Below are 22,096 nucleotides of genomic sequence, written 5' to 3'. Positions count from 1 at the left end.
CCTGTTTTAAATGTGGCAGTACACTAGTATGGCTTGTACCATTGTTGTACACTATTGGGATGTAGCCTGTGGCTATGTCCTTGTTTTTGAATGGCAGTAGCATTCAAGGATTTAAAGAAACAAGTCACATCTCTGTGATATTTGTGCTACGGGTTGGATTCTGAATGCAAAGTTTCTTGCTTAATAAGACCACTTAAAGCTGAGCTTCATCTAACCTTGGGTTAATGGACTGCACCTACATGCCCACAAGCTGAGAGACTAAAGATGCAACAGCATTGTATGACTACACTATTTAGTTTCTACATAAGTAAACTAGTATCAAATGTACCCTTTTTCTGAGTGTACTTGAAGACAGCAGTGGTGTTCCCTATATTCTCTTCATTATAGAGCTGCTGTAAAATAACATGATTCAAGTACTAGATGGAAATTGAATGTATAAAATCACCAATTTTAAAATCTACAATTAGAATAAAAGTGCATATGTACCCTCGAGGGCACCACCACATGCGTTTTAAGTGTCGGAGTGAATTTAGCATTGGGCTATCCACAACACTGATCCTACAAACTTTAACTCCACTGACCATACAGACAATCTTTAGTTCTATTTCAGATAGTAGTCCAGTTGTTGCTCTATGTACATTTTTAACCCTTTTCTCAAGTGGTCAGGACCCCCAAAGAGAATTTGATTTGGGTGGTGGATCCTTCTCAGTGCTGCAGTGACACTGATGTGGTGTTTTAATGTGTTGCACCAGTGGATCAGACAGCAGTACGGCTAGTGTTTTCAAACACAGTCCACCCTTAGACACACCAAAATTAATTTGCCTTGTAGTTGTAAAATCAAACTACCTCATCTGTTGCTGCACAGTGTTGGGTATCTCTAGACACACATGTGGACGTAGGATGGATATTTTCAGCTGGCAGACTATTCATTCCAGCAGACACACTGACGGGTTTAAAAATTTCAGTGACGCTGCTGTGTCTGATCCACTCATACCAGCACAACATCAGTGTCTCTGCAGCACTAAGAATGATCCATCACCCAACTCATACCTGCTCTGTGGTGGTCCTGACCATTGAAGAAAAGGGTAACAACATGGCTAACAAAGTTTGCAGAGCAAAAGATTGACCAGATTAAACCTAAGTATGGTCATTGGAGTTGTTAATGGATGTGCCAGTGTGATGCTCACAGGTTGTGCACGAAAGGAGGAGGTAAAGCTTCCACTGTCGGCTGTGAAGTCATTTTAATTTAAAATTTATTAGTCATAAAGATAATAGTTTAGATGTGACAAAATGTGAACAATAAATAAGTGAAAAATAACATTACAATTTGTAATGAATAAATACATGTAAATGTGATCTGGGGACCAGACAAAACTACACCAATTTGCTGACAACAAAACCTAATAAATAAAAGGGGAGTGGTTTGAAAGTGTGAGTGGGAGACAAAATGCAGATTAAAACATTGTGAATTCCTACCTGAAAAATGCGTGATTCTCTGAACTCTGGATCTGTGCCAGTGAACATGAGCTTGGTTCCCCTCCAGTGTGTATGCTGTGATGAGTGTATTGTGAGAGAGTTAAAAACTTGAGAAAGGTGATGAACGTAGACTGGAATAAAATGGTCTTGGGTACTGTGACTTCATAGTTCCAGACTCTTTTGAAGAACTTCCATCTGAGGAGCAGCACACTGTGATTTCAGACCCAGTACTGTTTGAGGGTGATAGGGGGTGCATGGTGTCTGTGTTTGGGAACGTGGTTCTGTGTGACGTAACTTGGGTCATAATAGTCCCACTCCAACCCAGACGCCCAGGTGGCCCCTGGGAATCTGTCGCTGTCCGCTGACAGGATGCGCAGAGACACACCTGAATGATAATTGTATTTGTTTACACACCACATTCAACACACCTGTGATTCAAAAACAGTTCAACACACCTGAGGTGTTACACCGAATTCTGTGACCCTAGAGGGCGCTAATTCATGTCCTCCATAGGGTCAGTTTCTGACAGCTGCCGTCAGAATGTGTGACCCCACTGAATACTAATTAAATAAATGTACTTAAACCTGAACGTTTATAATGTTTATATGGAGATTCAGTGGGGGACACAAATTATAACGGCAGCTGTGAAGTAGCGCCCTCTAGGGTCACAGAATTGGGTGTGACACCTGTTCTGCTCTGCTTCTGACTTTAGAATTGTCCCAGCCTCTCCAAACACCGCACTGGACCCACGTTTATATGAGAGCACAAACATGAGGTTAAACAGGGCAAAACAAACACAAAGGTCACGGAGTAATAAGGGTTCTGACAGAAAATAACGAAAATGAGACCAGAGTAGAAAGACAATGAGTGACAATGAGCAGCTAAAACCTAGAGAGACCCCCGTCCCAATTGTTGCCTAAAGCCTTCCTGGAAGTGTGCACTTCGATGACGCTGTCAAAGGGTGAGCAAAATGGGCGGGAAGATTTAATTGTTCAAGGGGTTGAAGCTTTAAGGGCAGAATTAATAGGTGTTTACATCACTAAGGTTTAATAAGCAAAACACTGCGGCTTCCAGCCAAACAGGGCTTAATGTCAGGGTTTCATTAAAAAAAAAAAAAATGAATTACTCCCTATAATCCTCACTAATACACTGGACACACCTGTTAATGAGTTCATCACAGCTTTCCTGTAAAACTTTAAACAAAATATCCAAATTATTAAAGCCATTTATAAAAACAATTTAAAAAATATGATTAAAATCCCCAGAGAGCGAGTTGCTCTGTATGTTTATTAAAACAAGTCTGTGGCCTCCATAACATAGAGGACCATTTAGCAAATCGGACTTATACATAGAAATGCAAATATTTGTTCATACATATCTGGCTATTAGTGATACCTTGTTTTTTATCAAGTATATATTACTTCTGTTTGATAAAATATAAAAAATAGCATTTAGTAAAGTTAAAAATAACACTGTTAATATGAACGGAATTGCCTGGCATTTATATGTTTACATCACTACAGGTAAACAGGGCTTTCCCCTTAGCTTCAGCATTTTTAACGCGTGACGGTCTTAAAAAAAGAAAAAAGATTCTGTTAAAGTGTTAATGCTGCTCTGTTTTCCGAGGCGTGTTGTTGTTGGTTTTTATGAGGAATGTAAATAAAAGAATCGGGAGACACTAACGCCTTACACACTTAGGCTGACATGCGCAAACGAGGGGTATGAGTATTGGGACAGGGGGGTTCTGCTCTCACTGCTGTGTGCTCAGGATCAGGTTGAAAAGCGGCTCATTATAATTTAAAGGAAGAGGTGCTAAAACCGGCAATTCTCTACAGGGCTGTTTAGACAGAGAACACTGCTGTTGGGCTTCTGGATGTTTTGACTGAATCAGGGCACAGACATTTTAAGTAGTCCCCAGAACTCCGTTTACTCATGGAATTGGGGGACAATATGTCGTATTTAAGCATGGAATCAATCAATTAATATGGCTACAAACATAAAGGCTACGTTCACATTACAGTCCTCATTCATCAATTCCAAATTTTTTAAAGATAAGATCAGATTTTGCTATTTTCACAGTTTACATTCATAACTGTAAGTGGCCTGTATCTGTCTGGAATTGAAAATAGTGCATATGCGCATTGTGCCATTTCACATCAAACATGCCATTTGTGTCACTTCAGCCCTGGTAATGTGAACGTAGCCATGATATATTTCTTCTAACTGTCCAAAACTCTACATTGTGACAACAGGTTAAAGCCAAATTTAAACCCACCCGCACTGGCACCGAAGTCACTGTCCAGTCCAGGTCCAGCCACTGAAGAGCTGGTGGACGCTACGAAGCATGAGGCCTCCTGTGGAATACTGCTGATGACCTCACCCTCCAGATGGACCTTGTCCAGAGATATAAGCTCCAACTCCATCGTGCTGCTCCTGCGCATCATCCTAACAGGTATTGGACATCGCTACACACACACACACACACACAAAGTCAAAGGTTCACCAATGCATTATTCAAGGACGTTCGATCGTTGGTGGCTAGATAGGTGAACTACAATAACACAGTGACACTCCAGTGAAATTGCATAGTCCACCTTTAATGTTTTGATAAGTTAGGCTTCATTTGAATCAAGCTCAACATCTACATCCAGCAGTCTACCAAGACGTTTGACATGCAGTGCACCTTTGCCCGAATCACTAACTCTCAGAAGTGACGTCAGAAGTTAGCTGTAGTGTTACCTCTTTGGGATTCGCGAGCTGCTCCGGTGAGTTCGGTGGCACGACGTGTCCGCACTCCGTCTCCGAGTCGCTGGACTGCAGCAAGAGCACAGGCGCGCTCCCTCCGCGCCAGGAGCGCAGCAAATGCACGCGCCGCTGCGCCGAGGACGCGAGCTCGGGCGCCGAGGAGAAGCGACTCTCTTTCCGCGATCGACTGCAGGACGCAGGCGGCAGAGAGAGCGAATGGGTGCTCGTGAGGGCGCTCCCGGAGCAGTGGCGCGCGCCCTTCCGCCGCCTCGCCAGACGCAGCACTTTGTAGCCCAGCAGCAGGCAATGGAGGAGCAGCAACAACACGAGTGCGCACGGGGCAAGAGCGAGCGCCAGCAGCGTCACCGTCGAGACCGGCAGGTGCTCGCGCAGCTGGTCTGGGGACGGAGTGACCGTTATTAACGGCTCTGGCATTTCATCACCAAACCAGAGGGCCACAAACTAATAACGCGCTTAAACACTGGGGTTTAAGATCAGAGTGAAATATCAGTAATATCAGTGCAAACCCTTAAATAGCTGGAAGCCTTTCACAGTAAAGTATGAGGAAAATTAACAGAATAAATATAAAAAACACATATGCCCTGAATTATCACTAAAACAACACCTCCATACAGTCGACTGGAGGAAATGCAGGTGTGTCGAATTCACACCGATTAAACTCCGTCCTTAGCGATTCAGCTCGACTAATCTGTGCTATGCTAACGTAGACCTGCGGCGGGGATTTACCTCCACACCCGTTTAGTTCCCACTTAGAACGGGCTCTTACGAACTTAAATCGTCGTCGACTTAACCTCCAAACCGGCTTTAACATTTCAATAGTTGAGTTAGTTCGGCCTAAACCCTTAAACTGAGCCGAAATTATAGGCATACCGTTTGTTAAATTTACCCCCATGGTGAGCAACTGATCAGGGCCTGGGCCTTTCATCTAGCCGATGTAAACAGTTTAAAATAGAGATCAACCATAATGACTGTTTAATTATATTTTATATAAGTGTATGTTTTCTTTCCGTGACTTAAAACTGTTCCCTGGTCGTGTACGTTTAACCCCCAGGCTTAAACTTTGTTAGAAGCCTACATCCACAGAAAGTAATATAGGGCTGGATGCCAAATATCTCTATAATCGTAACATAGTGCACTACACAGCTAGCATACCTTAGGGGGCTGCTTGATTTGAATCAGCATTAGTTGTGTTCAAGATGGGCATGGACTCTATTTGGGTTTGTATATGGGCTATGGTAGGACTCAAGTGGGCTACCTGCATTGAAAAGGTGTGGGCAGCTCAATAAGTCTTATATGAACCCATCAGTGACTTTGGATGGCACCCACAGGACTGTCACTTATCCTATGGAGAAAACTTGCTGGTTCTGCCAGCTGTGGTGCTCTTGTGGGCCCAACATGGTGTGCTGGCTGATGTGTGTTGTGGATTCAGCCACAAGAGTCCATGTCCCTACTGGAAATTTAAATTTGGGGCAGAAATTGAAATGGCTCATTGCTTATTTGTCCAAATTGGAAGTAGCGAGCTTTTTGACATTCAGGTCCCTAAATATTAAGACATGCACCTAAAGTTTCCATACTCAGAGTGCAGTAGGGTATAAATGTGAAATAGGGTTTTGTGCTATTTTTAGTCTCAAATGTGGTCCTGTTAGCACTACTTGGGAATAGAATTTGGTCTGTAATACATAGCACTTCAAAACCAAAAGCCTGCCTCCTATTGGCACTCATGTACAAAGAAATGTTGTTTTTCAGTAGTATTTCCCTTTATAAACTAAATATGTACATATACAATTTCTAAATAGGTTTCAGTGGATGCTGCAGTACTTCACCTAAAGGGCTCTGTTTTCATTCATTAAAGTCGTATTCCATTAAAGACAATAGCTTTCCTCTAGGCCTCTGCATTTACTCTCAATCCCAAACCACCTGATCCAACACACCTGGTCCAGTTCATCAGTTCATTAAGCCTCTTGTGGGTATGTGGTTTTAGAGCAGGGAGTATATCTTGGATGGTTCCTAATTGCCTTCATATGGTTTTCATACTAGTTTTAATATTTAAATGACTATAATGTGCATATATATATATATATATATATATATATATATATATATATATATATATATGTGTGTGTGTTTTATTTTAATTACATTATTCAAAACGCAAAAATGGAAAATGGTTTATGATCAGTGTCTTATGGGTTTATACCTCAGAGCCACAAGAAGATGTCCTTGAGCCACAAGATGGCGCCAGTTCAAATTCTGGATAATCCTTAATTAGTCTCACAGTGGGGAAATTCACAGTGTGAAGATGTGAAGAATAGAGAAATTTTTCATTCCGATTGGAGGAATTTTAAACAAATTTATTTACTCATCTGATCAGGGTCATTGTATGTCTGAAACCTACATGGAATTAATGGGTGCAAAGAAGGAACACCCTGGATAGAGTCTCTCTCTCTCTCTCTCTCTCTCTCTCTCTCTCACACACACACACACACACACAGTCATTTACACATGTTTACATTTACACACTTTTGAGTCGCGCCAATCCACCTACCAAAGTGTGCTTTTGGACTGTGGGAGGAAACCCACGCGGACACGGGGAGAACACACCAAACTCCTCACAAGATAGAAAAATAAAAATTAACAAATTTCATCACGAATTCCTACCTGCCTCAGGTCTCATGTCCACTGTCAAACGTTGAATTGTAGATACTGAAGATGTGGACCCTCATGCGTCCAGCAGGGGCCGCTAAATTCAGTTGAGAAATGAGAGACTTGTTTGTTTTGGAAGGTTTAAGTATTTATCTTTGGAGGACATAGGATTTTATTGGTACTGTAGCCATGAATGTGACCTACTTACCTTTTCCTGCTTTAGTGAAGCTAAAAAGTGGAAAAGAAACAGATATCAGGATGGAGTGGGGGATGAAGGAGGATAAGTCTCAGTTCTGCAGGTTTCTGAGCTCCCACACCTGCATCTAAAGACAGGAATGAAAGGTGAGGAAGAATAGGATGACGGTTTCATTTGGTTCAACTATATTCAGGACCACCACTTTTAGGAGTAAAGCATAGATATATAACATTCCCTAATTTCTGACCTGGTTTCATTATTTGCCCTAGATCTTAGAAGGCCATAACATCTGTTGAGGGATGTCCTCCACTGCCCACACTGTCCTCTAGACCAGAAATCCTAAACTTTGGATTAAAAGTCCATAGTAAAGAGGTCAGTGTTTGCTCTCCTCTACCCAGTGGTTATTAGCTGAATTACTGCATGTGTGTGGAGGACACGACTTAGAATGAATCCTTAAGAATTATTTATAAAAATGTTTGTACATTATTCAAGTAATATTTAAAATATATATTTGTTTTTGATGCAGATTCCAGTGGTAAATACATAGTTTACTTCCTTACATTCACAATAAAAATTTTGACACAAATCTCAAAAGCAAAACACCATAAACACAACGGTTAAGTGGAAAACAATGCAAATTCATTCATTCATTATCTGTAACCGCTTATCCAATTCAGGGTCCAGCCTAGAATCATTGGGCGCAAGGCAGGAATACACCCTGGAGGGGGCGCCAGTCCTTCACAGGGCAACACAGACACACACACACACACACAGACACTTTTGAGTTGCCAATCCACCTACCAACGTGTGTTTTTGGACTGTGGGAGGAAACCCACACAGACACGGGGAGAACACACCGACTCCTCACAGACAGTCACCCAGAGTGGGAATCAAGCCCACAACCTCCAAGCCCCTGGAGCTGTGTGACTGCGACACTACCTGCTGAGCCACCGTGCCACAGCAATGCAAATCTAAGATGTAAACTTAGTTTCAGACCTTCAGGGCCATCAACGGCAGCAGTATAAGATATGCCAACAGCTTGTTTTCCAGAACTTTGGCAGTCATTGACCACAGTGGACGTGTTGTACAGCTGTGTACAGATTTTGTATAAATGTAATACACTGCGAATATGAGATTCTCATGATATTTCTTCCACCGCAGTGACAGAAACGATACAACCGTGACATTTATTTTCTGACAGCATAGGACTCTCTGAACTATGGACAGTGTGGAAATAGTCAGTATATGTATCTGGGGTGGGAGAGAACTCTGTGTCACTAAGAAAAATTCCACATTTAATAAAATAAAGCAACTCTTGTTTCTGGACATGATCATGGCCATGTCTTAAATGAAAAACAAATGTTTTCCAAACCTCGTTTATGCTGCGCTGACATTTTGTTAGTTTTACCAGGCTGCTCCACCCTGTGGCTACACCATCTGCACACTCTAGCTCTCTATTCCTCCCTGAGACCAGTGGGACAGACCAACCAGTCTTCACTGTGGGAGTGTTGCTGGTCCACAGCTCAGCCTCAGATATAATCAAGTGAGTGTTGGAAGTGCCGCTCAGCGACTCATTTGACCAAGTTATTTGTGGCCTTTCCTCTGAAAGTAGGCAAGCGCTATCTCAGTTATGATCTGGTGTTAACCGACTACTGAGTGTTAGTGAAGGACTGCTAAAAGAGGCCGCCATGTTATCAACACTTCTCTGTCATTATTAGTTCTCTCACCTCCCACTGCTGCTAAATGTTGTATGTCAGGGTTCTCCAACTGCTGTCTTGGCAGCACGGCGCAGTGTTGTGTCCTCTGATTCAGATCAGAGTCTGGTCATCCAGTTTTATCACATACGTCTGATTGGAACTTCATTGTTGTGGCCTTCTGGAACTTTCATTCACTCTTGCATATTCTTTAACCACTTCACATCTTGATGAAGGTCACAGTGGATTTGAAGCAGGAGCATCACTATATCCAGTTTACTGGGGCACAATCACTACACTACATTACTTCACTACTGGGGCAAATTCACTACAGGAATACATTTCCCATAATGCCCCAGCATATTTTCAGAAGCGTGAGCAATTGACCTTTCAGTCAGAGACAGTTTACTTCATTATTTTTAACTGACATTCTTAAATAATTAGAAAGTCAGCCATGCAACAGACAAGATGATTATAGTTCATAGCTGTATGTTTTGGTTATAGCCTCTTAAAACCATATAAATGAACAAAAATATGTATTACACCACTGACACAGTCTGACATTCCCTGTACTCAGGAAATAAATGTAAAAGCTGCTAACATAACTTCTTATGAGCATGTTCATTTAGAGACTGCTGCTTAAGATTCGCTCAATTCCAGACAATGTCATATTAAATTAGGACATGCAAAAATTAGTAAAACATTTCCTCCACATTTTTTATGAATCCCAGTGTGTATGCTAAATGATAAATGGATGTAGTTTTGTCAACTGATGCAAAACTCAGTAGATTTATACTGTTTTTGTTTTTATTTGTTCAAGAAATGGCAAATTAAATGTGACATTCACGATTGTAATCAAAAGCACTTCGAAAATTCAGAAATTGTTTCCTCACCATTTGCTAGCTCTCTAAATGTATATATATATATATATATATATATATATATATATATATATATACAAAGTGGTTCGGTCAGACATACTAGGCTTTCTCTCTCCGTTCACAGCAGAAAAAACTACAAGGAGCTGTTGAAAGTTTGAAAATCATGTAAAGAGATGAGAATATTGCTTTTCTTGCTCCATAGGTGGGTAATATTGACTTATATTTCCTATTTACAAATAGGTAGGAACCGACTAAATTTGTGAGCGCACTACAGGCATGTACAGGGGTTAGACATTGAAACTGAAACACCTGTCATTTGTGTGCGAGGTTTCATGGCTAAATTGGAGCAGCCTGGTGGCCAATCTTCATTAACTTCACATTGCACCAGTAAGACCATGTGCATCCAATGGTTCAAACATTGTATCCTGAAGGCGGTGCTGTGTATCAGGATGACAATGCACCAATACACACAGCAAGACTGGTGAAAAATTGGTTTGATGAACATGAAAGTGAAGTTGAACATCTCCCATGGCCTGCACAGTCACCAGATCTAAATGTTATTGAGCCACTTTGGGGTGTTTTGGAGTCAGTAAACGTTTTCCTCCACCAGCATCACGTAAAGACCTGGCCACTATCCTGCAAGAAGAATGGCTTAAAATCGCTCTGACCACTGTGCAGGACTTGTATATGTCATTCCCAAGATGAATTGACGCTGTATTGGCCGCAAAAGGAGGCCGTACACCATACTAATAAATTATTGTGGTCTAAAACCAGGTGTTTCAGTTTCATTGTCCAACCCTTGTGAGTAAACAGTGCTTGGGTTATGAGTTTCTGTGGTAAATCAAAAAGTGAATAAAAACAGACAAGTTCAACTTCAGCCACGTACAAGCAACAGGTGCTTTTCTGTTCAAAAATATTGTTCCACTTTTTACAAAGTCGCGGAGCTTCTGAACAAACCAGAGAAAACTGCAGTTCCCCATAATTGTAGACATTCCCTTTAACAGAATGAATGTAATTAGTAAAAAGTTCTGTAATATTAATATGTTCTTCATTATTGCCCTTGGCAGAATAATGCCCACGTTAGTGTTAAATCACTTAAAATATTTAGTGTTTAACAGGATTTTACTAGAGGCACATTTGTACCCATACTACTGATTGGCGAGCAGTGAAGTGCAGCAGTACCCCTCTATATTCTGTGTGTCCCAGTATAACATTTAGTCCAGAGCTCAGGCCATTTCAGTCACTCTAATTAGCAACATGTTTTTTGGACTAGGAGGAAACTGGACCTCCTGGGAGAAACTCACACAGACACATGGAGAACACTACAATCCTCACAGGAAAGGATCAAACCAGTACCTTACTGAGGATGATATCATACAAGATGAATTAATTAATGTTTGAATAGTATTTGTTTGGAGTATTCTTCTTGGTCATATTTGTACAACACTGTACCATATGATAGTTCCCACCATTAGTGTGTTTTTGCTGTCATAGGGGGGTTTGACTTTGCCTTTCTGAGGATTTTCTTCATTTTTCACATTCTACAACAGGGTCTCTTAACAGCAGTTGTTAATAACATTGCAGGAAATCACCTGCTGGACGTAATCCGATTTCTTTTTATAGACTCCCCCTGCTGCGTAGGCATCAATTATCTTCAGTTTCACATCCTCAGCCCACTGCACTGTGGAAGCCATTGTTTGTTGCCTGCTAGCACAGACCCTGAAGTGTCTGAGAATACCATTCTCTTGCATCATCAGCTCACAATTCCAGATGGCTTCTGTTACTGATACAGAGATGTAAAGTAACTGCACCTTTTATGTACAAATCTGCCTTAAGAAAAACAAACAGATCAGAGATATTTATTTAATAAAACCTTTATTTGTTCTTAAAAAAACATGCTATTCATACAGCAATAGCCTACATGCCGGGTCATACAGCACATCGGAAACTTCTTATCAATAGTCATAATAAATAATTCATTGAAACATGACACAGGAATCTCTCATAGAGACTAATTCATTGACGATTCTGTACACAAGTACAAGTTAGTCATGGTTTAGAGCGAGTCGAGACGCTTGGCATAGGAACAACAATATCCTACCGGAGCCCATTGAGCCCTCTCCTGAAGCAAGCGCCACTTCCTGTGATACAGAAAGCGCGTGGATGCTTCAAGAGTAGCACCTCAGTGTGTGTATCAGTGTGTTTGTTGGTGTGTATCTATTATGATTGCGATTGTGGTTGTGTGTGTGTGTATGAGTATGTTCACACCTCTTCTATGTATGTTTGCGTGAGCATCTGTAAACAGTTCAGCACACTCAATGCCTCACAGAGACAAAAGGTTGACGTTTCATCCATCACTGAGGTGTGTGTGTGTGCGAGTGAGAGAGAGAGAGAGCTTCTCTGCGTGCATTAACACTGTCCAAGGCTGTGTTTGATGATCTCTTTGCTGGAGGGTGGGATCCGGTCGGGAAAGACCACGTTGAACTCGACTAGGAGGTCGCCGCGCTGGGTGGGGTTTTTTGCTCGTGGAAGCCCCTCCCCTATCAGTCTCCTCAAGGAGCCGGGCTTGATGACATCACTGCAAGGGATGGGCTTTGACTGTCCGTCAAGGATGGGGACATTGATGGTGCAGCCACACAGAGCCTGAGAAGAGAGAGAGAGAGAGAAAGGGAGGTTAATATCATTCACAAACATACCCGCTCATCAATGAACACTCTTTGAGAATGACAGTACTTAAAAGTGCTCCCACTCGCACTGGTTTTAAGAGCATGGCTGTGAGGGAGTCGTATCAGATGCTGGTGTGCATGTGTGGGAGGATGCTTCTGTAGCTCCAGAATAACCCAGAGCTGGCAGAGGATGCTACGAGCCTCTGAGCCCCTGGAGACTATGTATATAACCAGGCCCTTGTCTACATTGCGTAAGGCTGAGTAGGGTCCGAATGTGTTGGAGTTGGAGAATGTGGGACAGAGTGAATGAGCCTTCCTCGTTATGCAAGAGACAAGTGTTGCTAATGTGTTCCTGTCCTCCTCTTGTTCTGTCTGAGTGGGAGAATGGGAGCGCGTGGGAGAGAGAGAGACAGAGGGTAGGGGAGGGGTGCTGAGAGATGAGACGAGATGAGGGAGCGAGGGACACAGGAGGGGAGGGAAGGTGAGAAACAGCAGGAGAAGCAGCAGCCAGGAGGAGAGTGGGGGTGGGGGTGTGTGCAAGTGGTGGTGTGAGACAGACGGCGAGAGAGGGAGGGAGGGAGAGAGAAAGAGAGAAATCTGGGGTGTCTGGGTTCAGGAGAAAGAAAAAAGAAAAAAATGTGTGAGACATGAGGAGGGGGGCTAGAGCAGGAGTCAGTGAGAGAGAGGAGGGCTGGTGTGATTAAATTCAGGAGATACAGAGAGTGGAGAGTAAGAATGAGAAGAGAGATGGAGAAAGAAGGGAAAGAGACAGACGGGGGAGGAACTGATGAGAAGAGAATAATGCAAAGAAGTGAGAAGGACAGAATGGCGTGTAAGTGAGAGGGAGAAGCAATGCCAGACAAGAAAGGAATTGTTAATAAGAGAACATTGCGAGCGAGGGAGGGACAGAATGACGAGCGAGAGAAAAGGCAGGGTGTGACTGGGATGTGTGAGTGCATGTGTGAAGACACAGAGCTAGCTATGGACTGGAGGAGATGATGGAGTGGGGAGGCAGGAGTGAGGAGGCAGGGGTGGGGGGGGGCGGCTAAATTTAGCCGCAGCTCTCTGCAGAGGCTTATCGAGTAGCTGAGACTGTGTGGGAGGAGAACAGGACGCCGTGTACTACTGAGCGACTGAGACACTGGCGCATGCGCTCACCTCTCGCAGCGAGATGGTGGCCGTGTAGACGATGTTGGAGCCCTCTCGTCGGAAGTGGGCATGCTTCTTCTCCTTTACCACGAAGGCCAGGTCGTTGGGTGCTTGGCCAGCCACCTGGTGACCCTCTCCGGGGAAGGTGATCTTGGTCCCCTCCTTCCAGCCTTTCTTCACCTCCACGTCGATAACGCGCTCCTCAGGCTGGAGCTTGTTCTTGTCTGTCTGTCGGAGTCGTGTCACCTTTACTCGCTTGGTCACGCCCAGCAGGATGTCCTCCAGGCTCACAGGCAGGTCGTGCACCTCCGTCATGGGCTGGGTTGCCGACGCTTTGCCACCATGTTGGCGACTGAGGTGGGGCATGGGGGTTTTCAGGAAGGGGTTGAAGAGGTCGTCGTCCGAGTCGAACTCAAAGTTGAAGAAGACGCGCCAGGCATGGGCATCAGATTTGGGGCTGCTGTGGGCGGGGTCTGATTTGCTTCCAGTTGAAGACACTCCCCCTTTGCTTAAACCTGGGGAACAGAGCCAAAAAAAATATATAATTTGCTTTTGACTGTTTTGTACTTCAAATTTGAAAGAGAGAGAGAGGGTTTTTTTTTGTATTCATCTCAGAGGTGACATAAACACATTGCTCCTCCCATGCAAGACATGTTTGATGTCTTCTTGACCTGTGACATGTTTTGGTTTGTGGTTTCGGACCTCAAACTTTTAGAGTTTAGTGGTCCTACACCGGTCTGTAGGTGTCACAAATAAAGGAAGTTTCCGCACATCAGCTACATCAAGAAAAGAACTGTGAACTACTTATATTTTCATACATAAATCCCTTTCTTTACAATTTTTAATGAACCCAAACAAACTTCTCTGATGAATAACTCATGAGCTCTGCAGCTCTCTGCATGCGACCGGCTTGGCGGTGGGACTCTGTACATGCCTGCGCATGCGTGCCTAAAGGCGCGTGTGAGAGCATGTGCTTTCAAACTTCAGAAGCTCTGCCTGAGTGTTAGGAGTGTCTCACCTTGCTGGTCGTACACGCTGCGCTTCTGGGGGTCCGTGAGGACTTCATAGGCTTGGGCAATCTGCTTGAACTTCTCTTCGGCATCCGCGTCTGGGTTTTTGTCGGGGTGGTAACGTAGTGCCAGGCGCTTGTATGCCCGCCGGATCTCCTCCTCGTTGGAGTCGCTCGACACCCCCAGCACTGCGTAGTGATCAATGCATGGTGGAGAGGGAGGGGGGCTGGGTACCTCAGCGTCCTCGTGCACCTCCTGTTTACAGACATATAGAAAGAAAGAAAGAAACTGTCAGAGTTTGTTGGGTGGGCGTACTGTCCACTGGACAGACACGTGGGAAAGTAGCAATAGGCAGTTATCAATGTCTACACAGAAGGTTTGGGGTCTTATTTGTGTACTGTGTTTACAGAGAAATGGACAGAAACACTTTGCAGGTTCTCCAACCTGGAGGAAGACCACTCCTGGTTCTTTTAATGAAAAAGGCATTGGTGGCTCTCCAGACTTGAATGCATGTGTATTATAAAACTGCATGGGAGTCTATGGCCTTAACTTTGCAGCACTAGCATTCCAGTGTAAACACTTCAGCTTTAACAGAGACAAGTGAACAAAAGTTTGCATGAAGCCTGAGCGAATCCCTCCAGCCTTTGAGGGGTGAAAGCCTTACCTCTGAGGTCCAGCTCTCCTCGCCGTGGAGCACGCGCACTTTGCACTTGACGTTCTTGTGCTTGACGCCGAACTGAGTCCAGATGAGAACCATGGTGAAGAGGTCGGAGTGGAGGCTTGCTCGTTGCTGATGCTGCGGTTGATGCTGATGCTGCTAGTGGAGTTGCACCGCTCGCTCTGCTGCTATCTGCTGCTTGCTCGAGCGCTTTTATACTGTCTCCGCGCGCACTCGCGCACTCCAGCCGCCCACACGCTCCGTGAGAGAGAAGCGAGCTTCCCCAGGCATGTGGACGAAGGGAGGGGGGATTGCCTCGCGCGCGCTCTGCACCATTGGACCATCGTTGCCGGGTGCGAGCACGTCACGCGGATGCAGTGCAGCCCATCTCTCCATGTGGAGAAGCGTTTCCGGAATTTAAAATAGCCCTCCCAGCTCTCTCTCTCTGTGTGTGTCTCTGTCTCTATATCTCTCTCACACACACCCTCCTCCTTCTGCTCCTCACACCTCAGCTGAGAAACGAAGACGGGTTCTCCTCGAGCTCGAGCGCTTCAGGGGAACACTCTGAAAGAGAAATATTTAAAAATAATCACATATGGAAAGGGGGTTGAACATGGTCATTATTGTTGCCTTTGTTTTTCCACAGAATCCACTGTTATATAAGAGGACTCACCTGACTAGGAATCACGCCACAGAAATGAGTGTGTGTGTGTGTGTGTGTTTAACTATTGTGTATGTAAAGTGGTTTGAATGATGAATAATGATGAGGCTAAACTTATATCCAATGTGTCTCTCTAATAAACATGTACTAAACATAATAGCAACTGATAAAGCTTCTTAAAATGAAAAACACACACAGAGACACACACAAGCCATTCCTCACAGTGCAAATAATAACACTGAACATGATGTGAAGATGTTTTCAAGGTTAAGTGTCAGGGTTAGTGTTAAACTAGTAGCTGTTATGACAGAGAGTAGAGTAAATGTAAGGTAGAGGGTGAGAATTAATGTTAAGGTTATATAAGGGTTAAGATTAACATTAGGGTTGATGTTAAGGTGGTATTCATTTTTAATATTTGATTTAGTGTTAATGTAGTAGGTATTTAAGTAGGCAGTTAATAGTAGGTTAATTTTAGAGTAAGACTAATGTTTACATTTTCCACAAAATTAATGTCTCATCCTCACGATTCACACAATCAAATGTGTGTGTGTGTGTCTGTGCAGACATCCGCATTGCCTCCCCCCACCCCACCCCCTCTCCAAATTGTAACGAGCAGGGCGTGAGTTTGGTGTCTGCTCCATCACTTTTTGTACTGCTGGTTTGGGCTTGAGATGCAGAGCGCATGCGCAGCTGCGGAAAAATCTCCAGCAGGGTGCACGGTTGCGCAACGGAGCCGCTTCCCGTTTCTCTACATACATGGCAGCGCTTCCTCAGCCAATCGCGCGGAGTCCCGGAGCCACCGGAACACGGACAAATGTGGAGAAGAGCAAAGAGACAGAGACGGAGAGAGAGCGAGAGAGAGAGAAAGATAGAGGGATTAGGCTGCATTTCAACAGCGTGGGGATGCGCGTGAGGGTGTGTGTTTTTCACACAATGTTGAGCTTGTGGTGAATGAGGTGGTTTGTAAAGAGGTGTAAGGTATTGGGAATCTTTGTGTGATATCATGGTTTTACTCACCTTACAGGGACCAAATCTTTTTATACACTCATATTAAGGGGACGTGTCGTCCTTGTGAGGACACTAACATTGTGTCACATATTATGGTACAACATTTTAAGGTGACAGTTTATTTTAAGGGGTTAGATCTAGACTTGTGGGGTTAGAACTGGGAACAGGGTTGTAGTTCAGTGATCAGGGTTAGATTTAAGGCTAAGGTTTAGCATAATGCTAGTAGTGATAGTAGTAATGTTAGTGTAAGGCTCCACAAAATAAATATAAGTCAATGGAATATCCCAACTGTGCATGGAAACAAACATCTGTGTGTCTCTACGTTAAATATTTTTGAGTGGATCAAGCCTAGTCCTGGACTCTATATCCTTCTTTCAGTGGAAGAATGCTGTGTATTCCAGGACTAGGCTAAATCCATGTCTGAAAAAAAAAACCTTTTTTCCCAGGGTGTGAATGTATGTGAGTGTCTATCTGTGTGTGAGAGAGTGCCTGCGAGTGTGTTTGTGTGAAAGAGAGAGTGTGTGTGCGCGCGCGAGTGAGTCGTGACCGTGTGCCTGTAATGATCTTCAGCGCGTGACCAGCGGAAGTCTAGCTGGGCGCCCGGCTGCAAGCTCCATAATTAGTATTAATGGTGTGGAGTGGCGGGAAGGGATGAACTGGACAGAGCAATGACCAGAGATCAGGACAAATGAGGACGTTTAGCAACATTTAACTACTGACAACCCTTTCCAGTGAGATTAGACTGTCCCCACATAAGCAAATCAGCCCCAGGGTCTCAGGGATCCTGGGTTGGATCTTCCCCTCGGGTCACTGTCTCTGACGAGCGTGTTGGGTTCTCCCTGTGCTTTTGTGGGTTTCCTCCCACGGTCCAAACACATTTGCTTGCAGGTGGCATGGCTGTGTGAACATGTCCACAGGGGTGAGTGACTTTGTGAGTGTTTGACATTGTCCAAACGTCCACAGGTCGAGCCTGTGAGTGACTGGGTGAGTGTGAAATTTCCCACAGGTGTGAATGACAGGGTAAGTGTTTGAGTGGCAGGACGACTGTGTGAAAGGTGTGTGTTTTCTAATATAGTCCACCCAAAACTGACTGGTCTTATTTCAAAGTGTGTGAGTTGGTGGTGTCAAGCTACACACACTAATGTGCACATACTCTGATCAAGAGTTTATTTTTTAGAATACGTTCCCTTTAATACAACCTAATTGTACCTAATGATAATACCCAAAAGGTGCTATTAGGCCCCCTGGTGGCTGTGGGGCTCTAAGCATCCGCTCACGATGCTCATTAAGCAGAGCCGACTCTGAAGCTCAGGAGAGACAATAGCTTTTACAACCATGGAGTGCACTAATAGTTAGCCAAGGAGTCATGCAGCTTCAAGCTGAATATAAACGGCTTTCTATTAGAAGTATAACGCACTGTTTGGGTGCTGAAGCCGTTCTTTCGTGACCTATAATGTGGATTTCGTAACGAGTAGTGAGCTTTATTAGACTCAGCAGGCTTCTGCATAAGTCTGCACTTCTCTTTCTGTCTGAGACAGACACAGAGAGAGTGAGACTGTGATTTCCAAAAGCTGTTAGCTGTGGGGTGTAGAGTTCACAGGTACTCTGTGTCCTACACCCCCCTCCTCTCTTTCTTTCTTTCTGTCTCTCTCTCTCTCTTTCGGTGGGTGTTACAAAAGGTTAAGTTCTGAGTCACGACTGTGAGTGGAGTGAAACTGGGCGAGCACTAAGGCTCAGATGAGCACCAGTGCTAGATGATGAAGCATAACTTTGTTAGCTGGCTATTTTTAGAATGGTGTTGATGGTGATAAAAGACAGCCCCACAATATTACTCACATTATCTCCAGTATTCACAATCACATGATCTTACCGGTGTGCCATATGAAACGATATCTGCTCGCCTGTTTTTCCATGTTTGAAAAGAAGCAGATACTCTGAATGCAGGTCGCTCTACTTATCTGGGTTGTAGTTCCTCCGTTGCACGGGCTGGTGTCTATGACAGTTGGTAAAACCTTAATAATTCAACAGAGTTATTAAAGTTAATCCTGTATTAGTTCTCTTGCTCTGAGAAATTTGAAGCCTGGGTTCGGGACTGTCCAAGTCAGCACAGAAATGAGGACATGTCTGATGCACAGCTGAATCCCCTGACCGTGTCACCTAAATCTAGGTCCTGATATTCTTCCAGCACAAACATGCAACTATGTATAAAAAGCAACTAATTGCAGGATTCGTTTATAATAAGGTCAGGGAGAGACGTCTGGGGGCGTTGGTGAAAGGCTGCAGACAGAATGAAGATCTGGAACAGAATGTGCTGGCGGAAGAACACAGGCAGACTGCCACCTGCTGGCAGGAAAAAAACACCAAATGTATTAGACACTCCCTGTCCTCTTTATTAGACTCCTATTTCTCTGCATGTTGAGAGCCCTTCTTAAGTACAGTGTGTACAGGAAAAAAAAAACCTTTAGCTCATCCACCGATGGATAATTTTGCAGCTTTCCTCTGAAAAATCTCCCTCTTCTGTATCTCAAATCAATCCTCTGTAAAATATGACCTGCCTGATGAGCCCTGAGGATCAGACTTAACACCCCTGCTCTACTCTGTTCGCCAGGGGTCAGTTTTTGAAACCAGGACCATGTCTGTGTTTACACATAAACAAGAACTTAATACACACATCAGAAGCTCTTCATTTATTATTAGGTGTCAAATTAAAAGGCTATAACTAGCATAAGCTAACCATGTTAACCTATGTGACTGTTCACTAAGCTAAGGGCTAAATTGTCAAGCAGTACCAACTGAGACTCCATATTGTTTGTGTTTTAACCGTAGTGCTTTTGTGTTTTCACTTGGGTCTCTACTCTTCCTATAAACGAAATAAAACCAGAAAAAAAAAACATCCATCCGTTTTTCTGGGAGTCAGTTGAAAGAGTTTAGTGTCAGAAGTCATATGCTTCTATGAGCCGTTTGAATGGCTCCCTTACTGTAACGTCACACTAGGGAAATATGCATAGGGAGAGTTTGTTTATAATCAGAAGATGAAGAGAAACTATCCTTCATGAAATGAAAAGAAGAAAAAACCACAGAGCTGTGGGAACCACAGTGAGGTAAACCTGTGACTGTTCTTCTCGAGGTTTGTTTGTTAATAAATAATAGTTTATGTACATAGCTGCTGAAATATATTTGGACTTGGTGTGCACTACACAGCTGCTCTCAACGACCTTAAATGCCTTGCAGTGCCACAGTGTCATGAACCAAACTTTGAAGCTGAAAAGTACTTCAAATGAATACTAATGTTTTTGTACTCGTTAAAAAGGCAAAAAAGGAGGGAGATTACTAGTAGTTTGTATAGCCCATAACTTGTGTAAAAAGAGGTAAAATATGTCCCGGCAGAAATCTTATAGCAGTGCCACATTTGTAAGGAACATGCATTTGTGTGATGAGCAGTAAAGTGTATGTGGGTGAAAAATTTGCCAAATCCTCTCTGCCAATGCCAAACAGCTTGTTTTGTGTGATGGTGTGGGGCGGCATCTCCCTCACTGGAAACACGAGACTTGTCATCATTGGAGGCAATCTCAATGCAGAGAGATAGAGATGAAATTCTGCCACCAGTGTCAATCCCATATCTCCACAGTCTGGGACCTAACTCTATCTTCCAAGATGACAACGCTCGCCCCCACAGAGCTGGGTTTATCAGAGATTACCTCTACATGGTTTGGGGAGCCATGTCATCATCTGGTATTGGTCCATTGTGTTATATCAAGTCCAAAGTCAGCGCAGCCTTCTACCAGAAAATTTTAGGCTCTTCATGCTTCCCTCTGCTGACAAGCTTTATGGAGATGTGGATTTCATTTTCCAGCAGGACTTGGCACCTGTCCACACTGCCAAAAGTAACAATACCTGGTTTAATAACCACAGTATCACTGTGCTTAATTGGTTGACCTAATACCCGTAAAGAATCTATGGGATATTGTTGTTAAGAGGAAGATGAGAGGCACCAGACCCAACAATGCAGACGAGCTGAAGGCCATTATCAAAGTTACCTGGGTCTCCATAACACCTCAGCAGTGCCACAGGCTGATCACCTTCATGCCACACCGCATTGATTTGTGGTTTTATATTATATAATAATTTTCTGAGATTTGTAATCCACAGTCATCAATATTAAAAGAAATAAATGCTTGAAATAGATCACTCTGTTCGTAATGAATCTAAGTATGAGTTTCACATTTTGAACAGAATTACTGACATAAATGTACTTTTTGATGATGATATTCTAATTTATTTAGATGCGCTTGTCAAAATTTAAGTTGATAAAATAAATTTCCTGTAATCTGTGGTCCCATCTCAGGATGCTTCATGTACCACTAGTTAAATAGCACCGTTTGAGAACCACTGGTGTAAAGTTTCAATAGTCTGAAAATCACACATTGAGCAACAAGTTTCTCCTGTGATGGCTGAAAGGATCATGCCTCTGGCCTTTTCTTAACCATCCTGCTGCAGGATGTAAGTAGCTTCGGAGCATCTTGCCATCTTTTAAAACGATCACAAGGGTTGCCAGATAAGCAGCGTTGGTCATACTATTAAGGAGATTAGAATCAGGACCAGATTAGCATCGGTAGCATTGACACATTCCAACATTTTTACTAATACTGTCCACAGCTCTTTCAGATTTCACATGAATGTTGTTTATATTTTGATATATATCATTTAAAAATGATGAACAAGGGATGAGCAGTGGCTTTGACATTTATGAAAATGTTAGTTGTTCATATATTCATATTCTGTAAGCGCTTCATACTACTACTGGGTCTGGAGCCTACCTGAAATTTTTGGGTGCAAGGCAGGAACACACCCTCACATCATACATTCACACCTGGACAGTCTCTTTCGCTCTCTCTCTCTCTCTCTCTCTCTCTCTCTCTCTCTCTCTCTCTCCCCCCATCTCACACACACACTCACTCACTCACTCTCCACCTACCAACATGTGTGTTTGAACTCTGGGAGACAACAGAATTACTTGGAAGAAACCCACACAGACACAGAGAAAACACATCACACTTATCAGTCAGTGACCCAAAGAGTTGATTGCACCCAGGGCCAGAGACCCTGCAGCTGTGACACTGACACCACCGTGTCACCCAAAGTGTTCTCTGCTGCCGTTTACTGCCGTTTACAATCTAAAGATTGTATTCATTAATGACCCAGTATGTATGTATAGCTGAGGCCTGCATAATTTTCTTCTATGTCAGTGATAGTCTTTATCAACTCTCTCCATTCTTGCAACTTCATTG

The 22,096-nt window shown here is 43.5% G+C and overlaps 2 protein-coding genes across 2 annotated transcripts; both read right to left on the bottom strand.

Annotated features, from left to right (window-relative positions):
* Nucleotides 1-41: 41 nt before the first annotated feature.
* hwa (huluwa) lies at nt 42-5,259 on the bottom strand. Its single transcript, XM_066645875.1, has 3 exons — nt 4,216-5,259; nt 3,752-3,941; nt 42-1,861 (listed from the first exon to the last, which is right to left on the bottom strand). Exons 1-3 carry the CDS (start codon nt 4,654-4,656, stop codon nt 1,695-1,697), a joined length of 798 nt encoding a protein of 265 aa, XP_066501972.1. The 5' UTR covers nt 4,657-5,259; the 3' UTR covers nt 42-1,694.
* Nucleotides 5,260-11,534: 6,275 nt separating this feature from the next.
* zgc:122979 (uncharacterized protein LOC641576 homolog) lies at nt 11,535-19,074 on the bottom strand. The gene is made up of 5 exons (XM_066646462.1): nt 18,679-19,074; nt 15,146-15,703; nt 14,490-14,736; nt 13,481-13,986; nt 11,535-12,299 (listed from the first exon to the last, which is right to left on the bottom strand). Exons 2-5 carry the CDS (start codon nt 15,236-15,238, stop codon nt 12,066-12,068), a joined length of 1,080 nt encoding a protein of 359 aa, XP_066502559.1. The 5' UTR covers nt 15,239-15,703; nt 18,679-19,074; the 3' UTR covers nt 11,535-12,065.
* Between the last annotated feature and the right edge of the window lie 3,022 nt (nt 19,075-22,096).

This window comes from Hoplias malabaricus, chromosome 15, assembly GCF_029633855.1.
Source record: "Hoplias malabaricus isolate fHopMal1 chromosome 15, fHopMal1.hap1, whole genome shotgun sequence".
Classification (NCBI taxonomy): domain Eukaryota; kingdom Metazoa; phylum Chordata; class Actinopteri; order Characiformes; family Erythrinidae; genus Hoplias; species Hoplias malabaricus.
The sequence above is the reverse complement of the archived record's forward strand: the minus strand, read 5'-3'. Positions and strand labels throughout refer to the sequence as shown.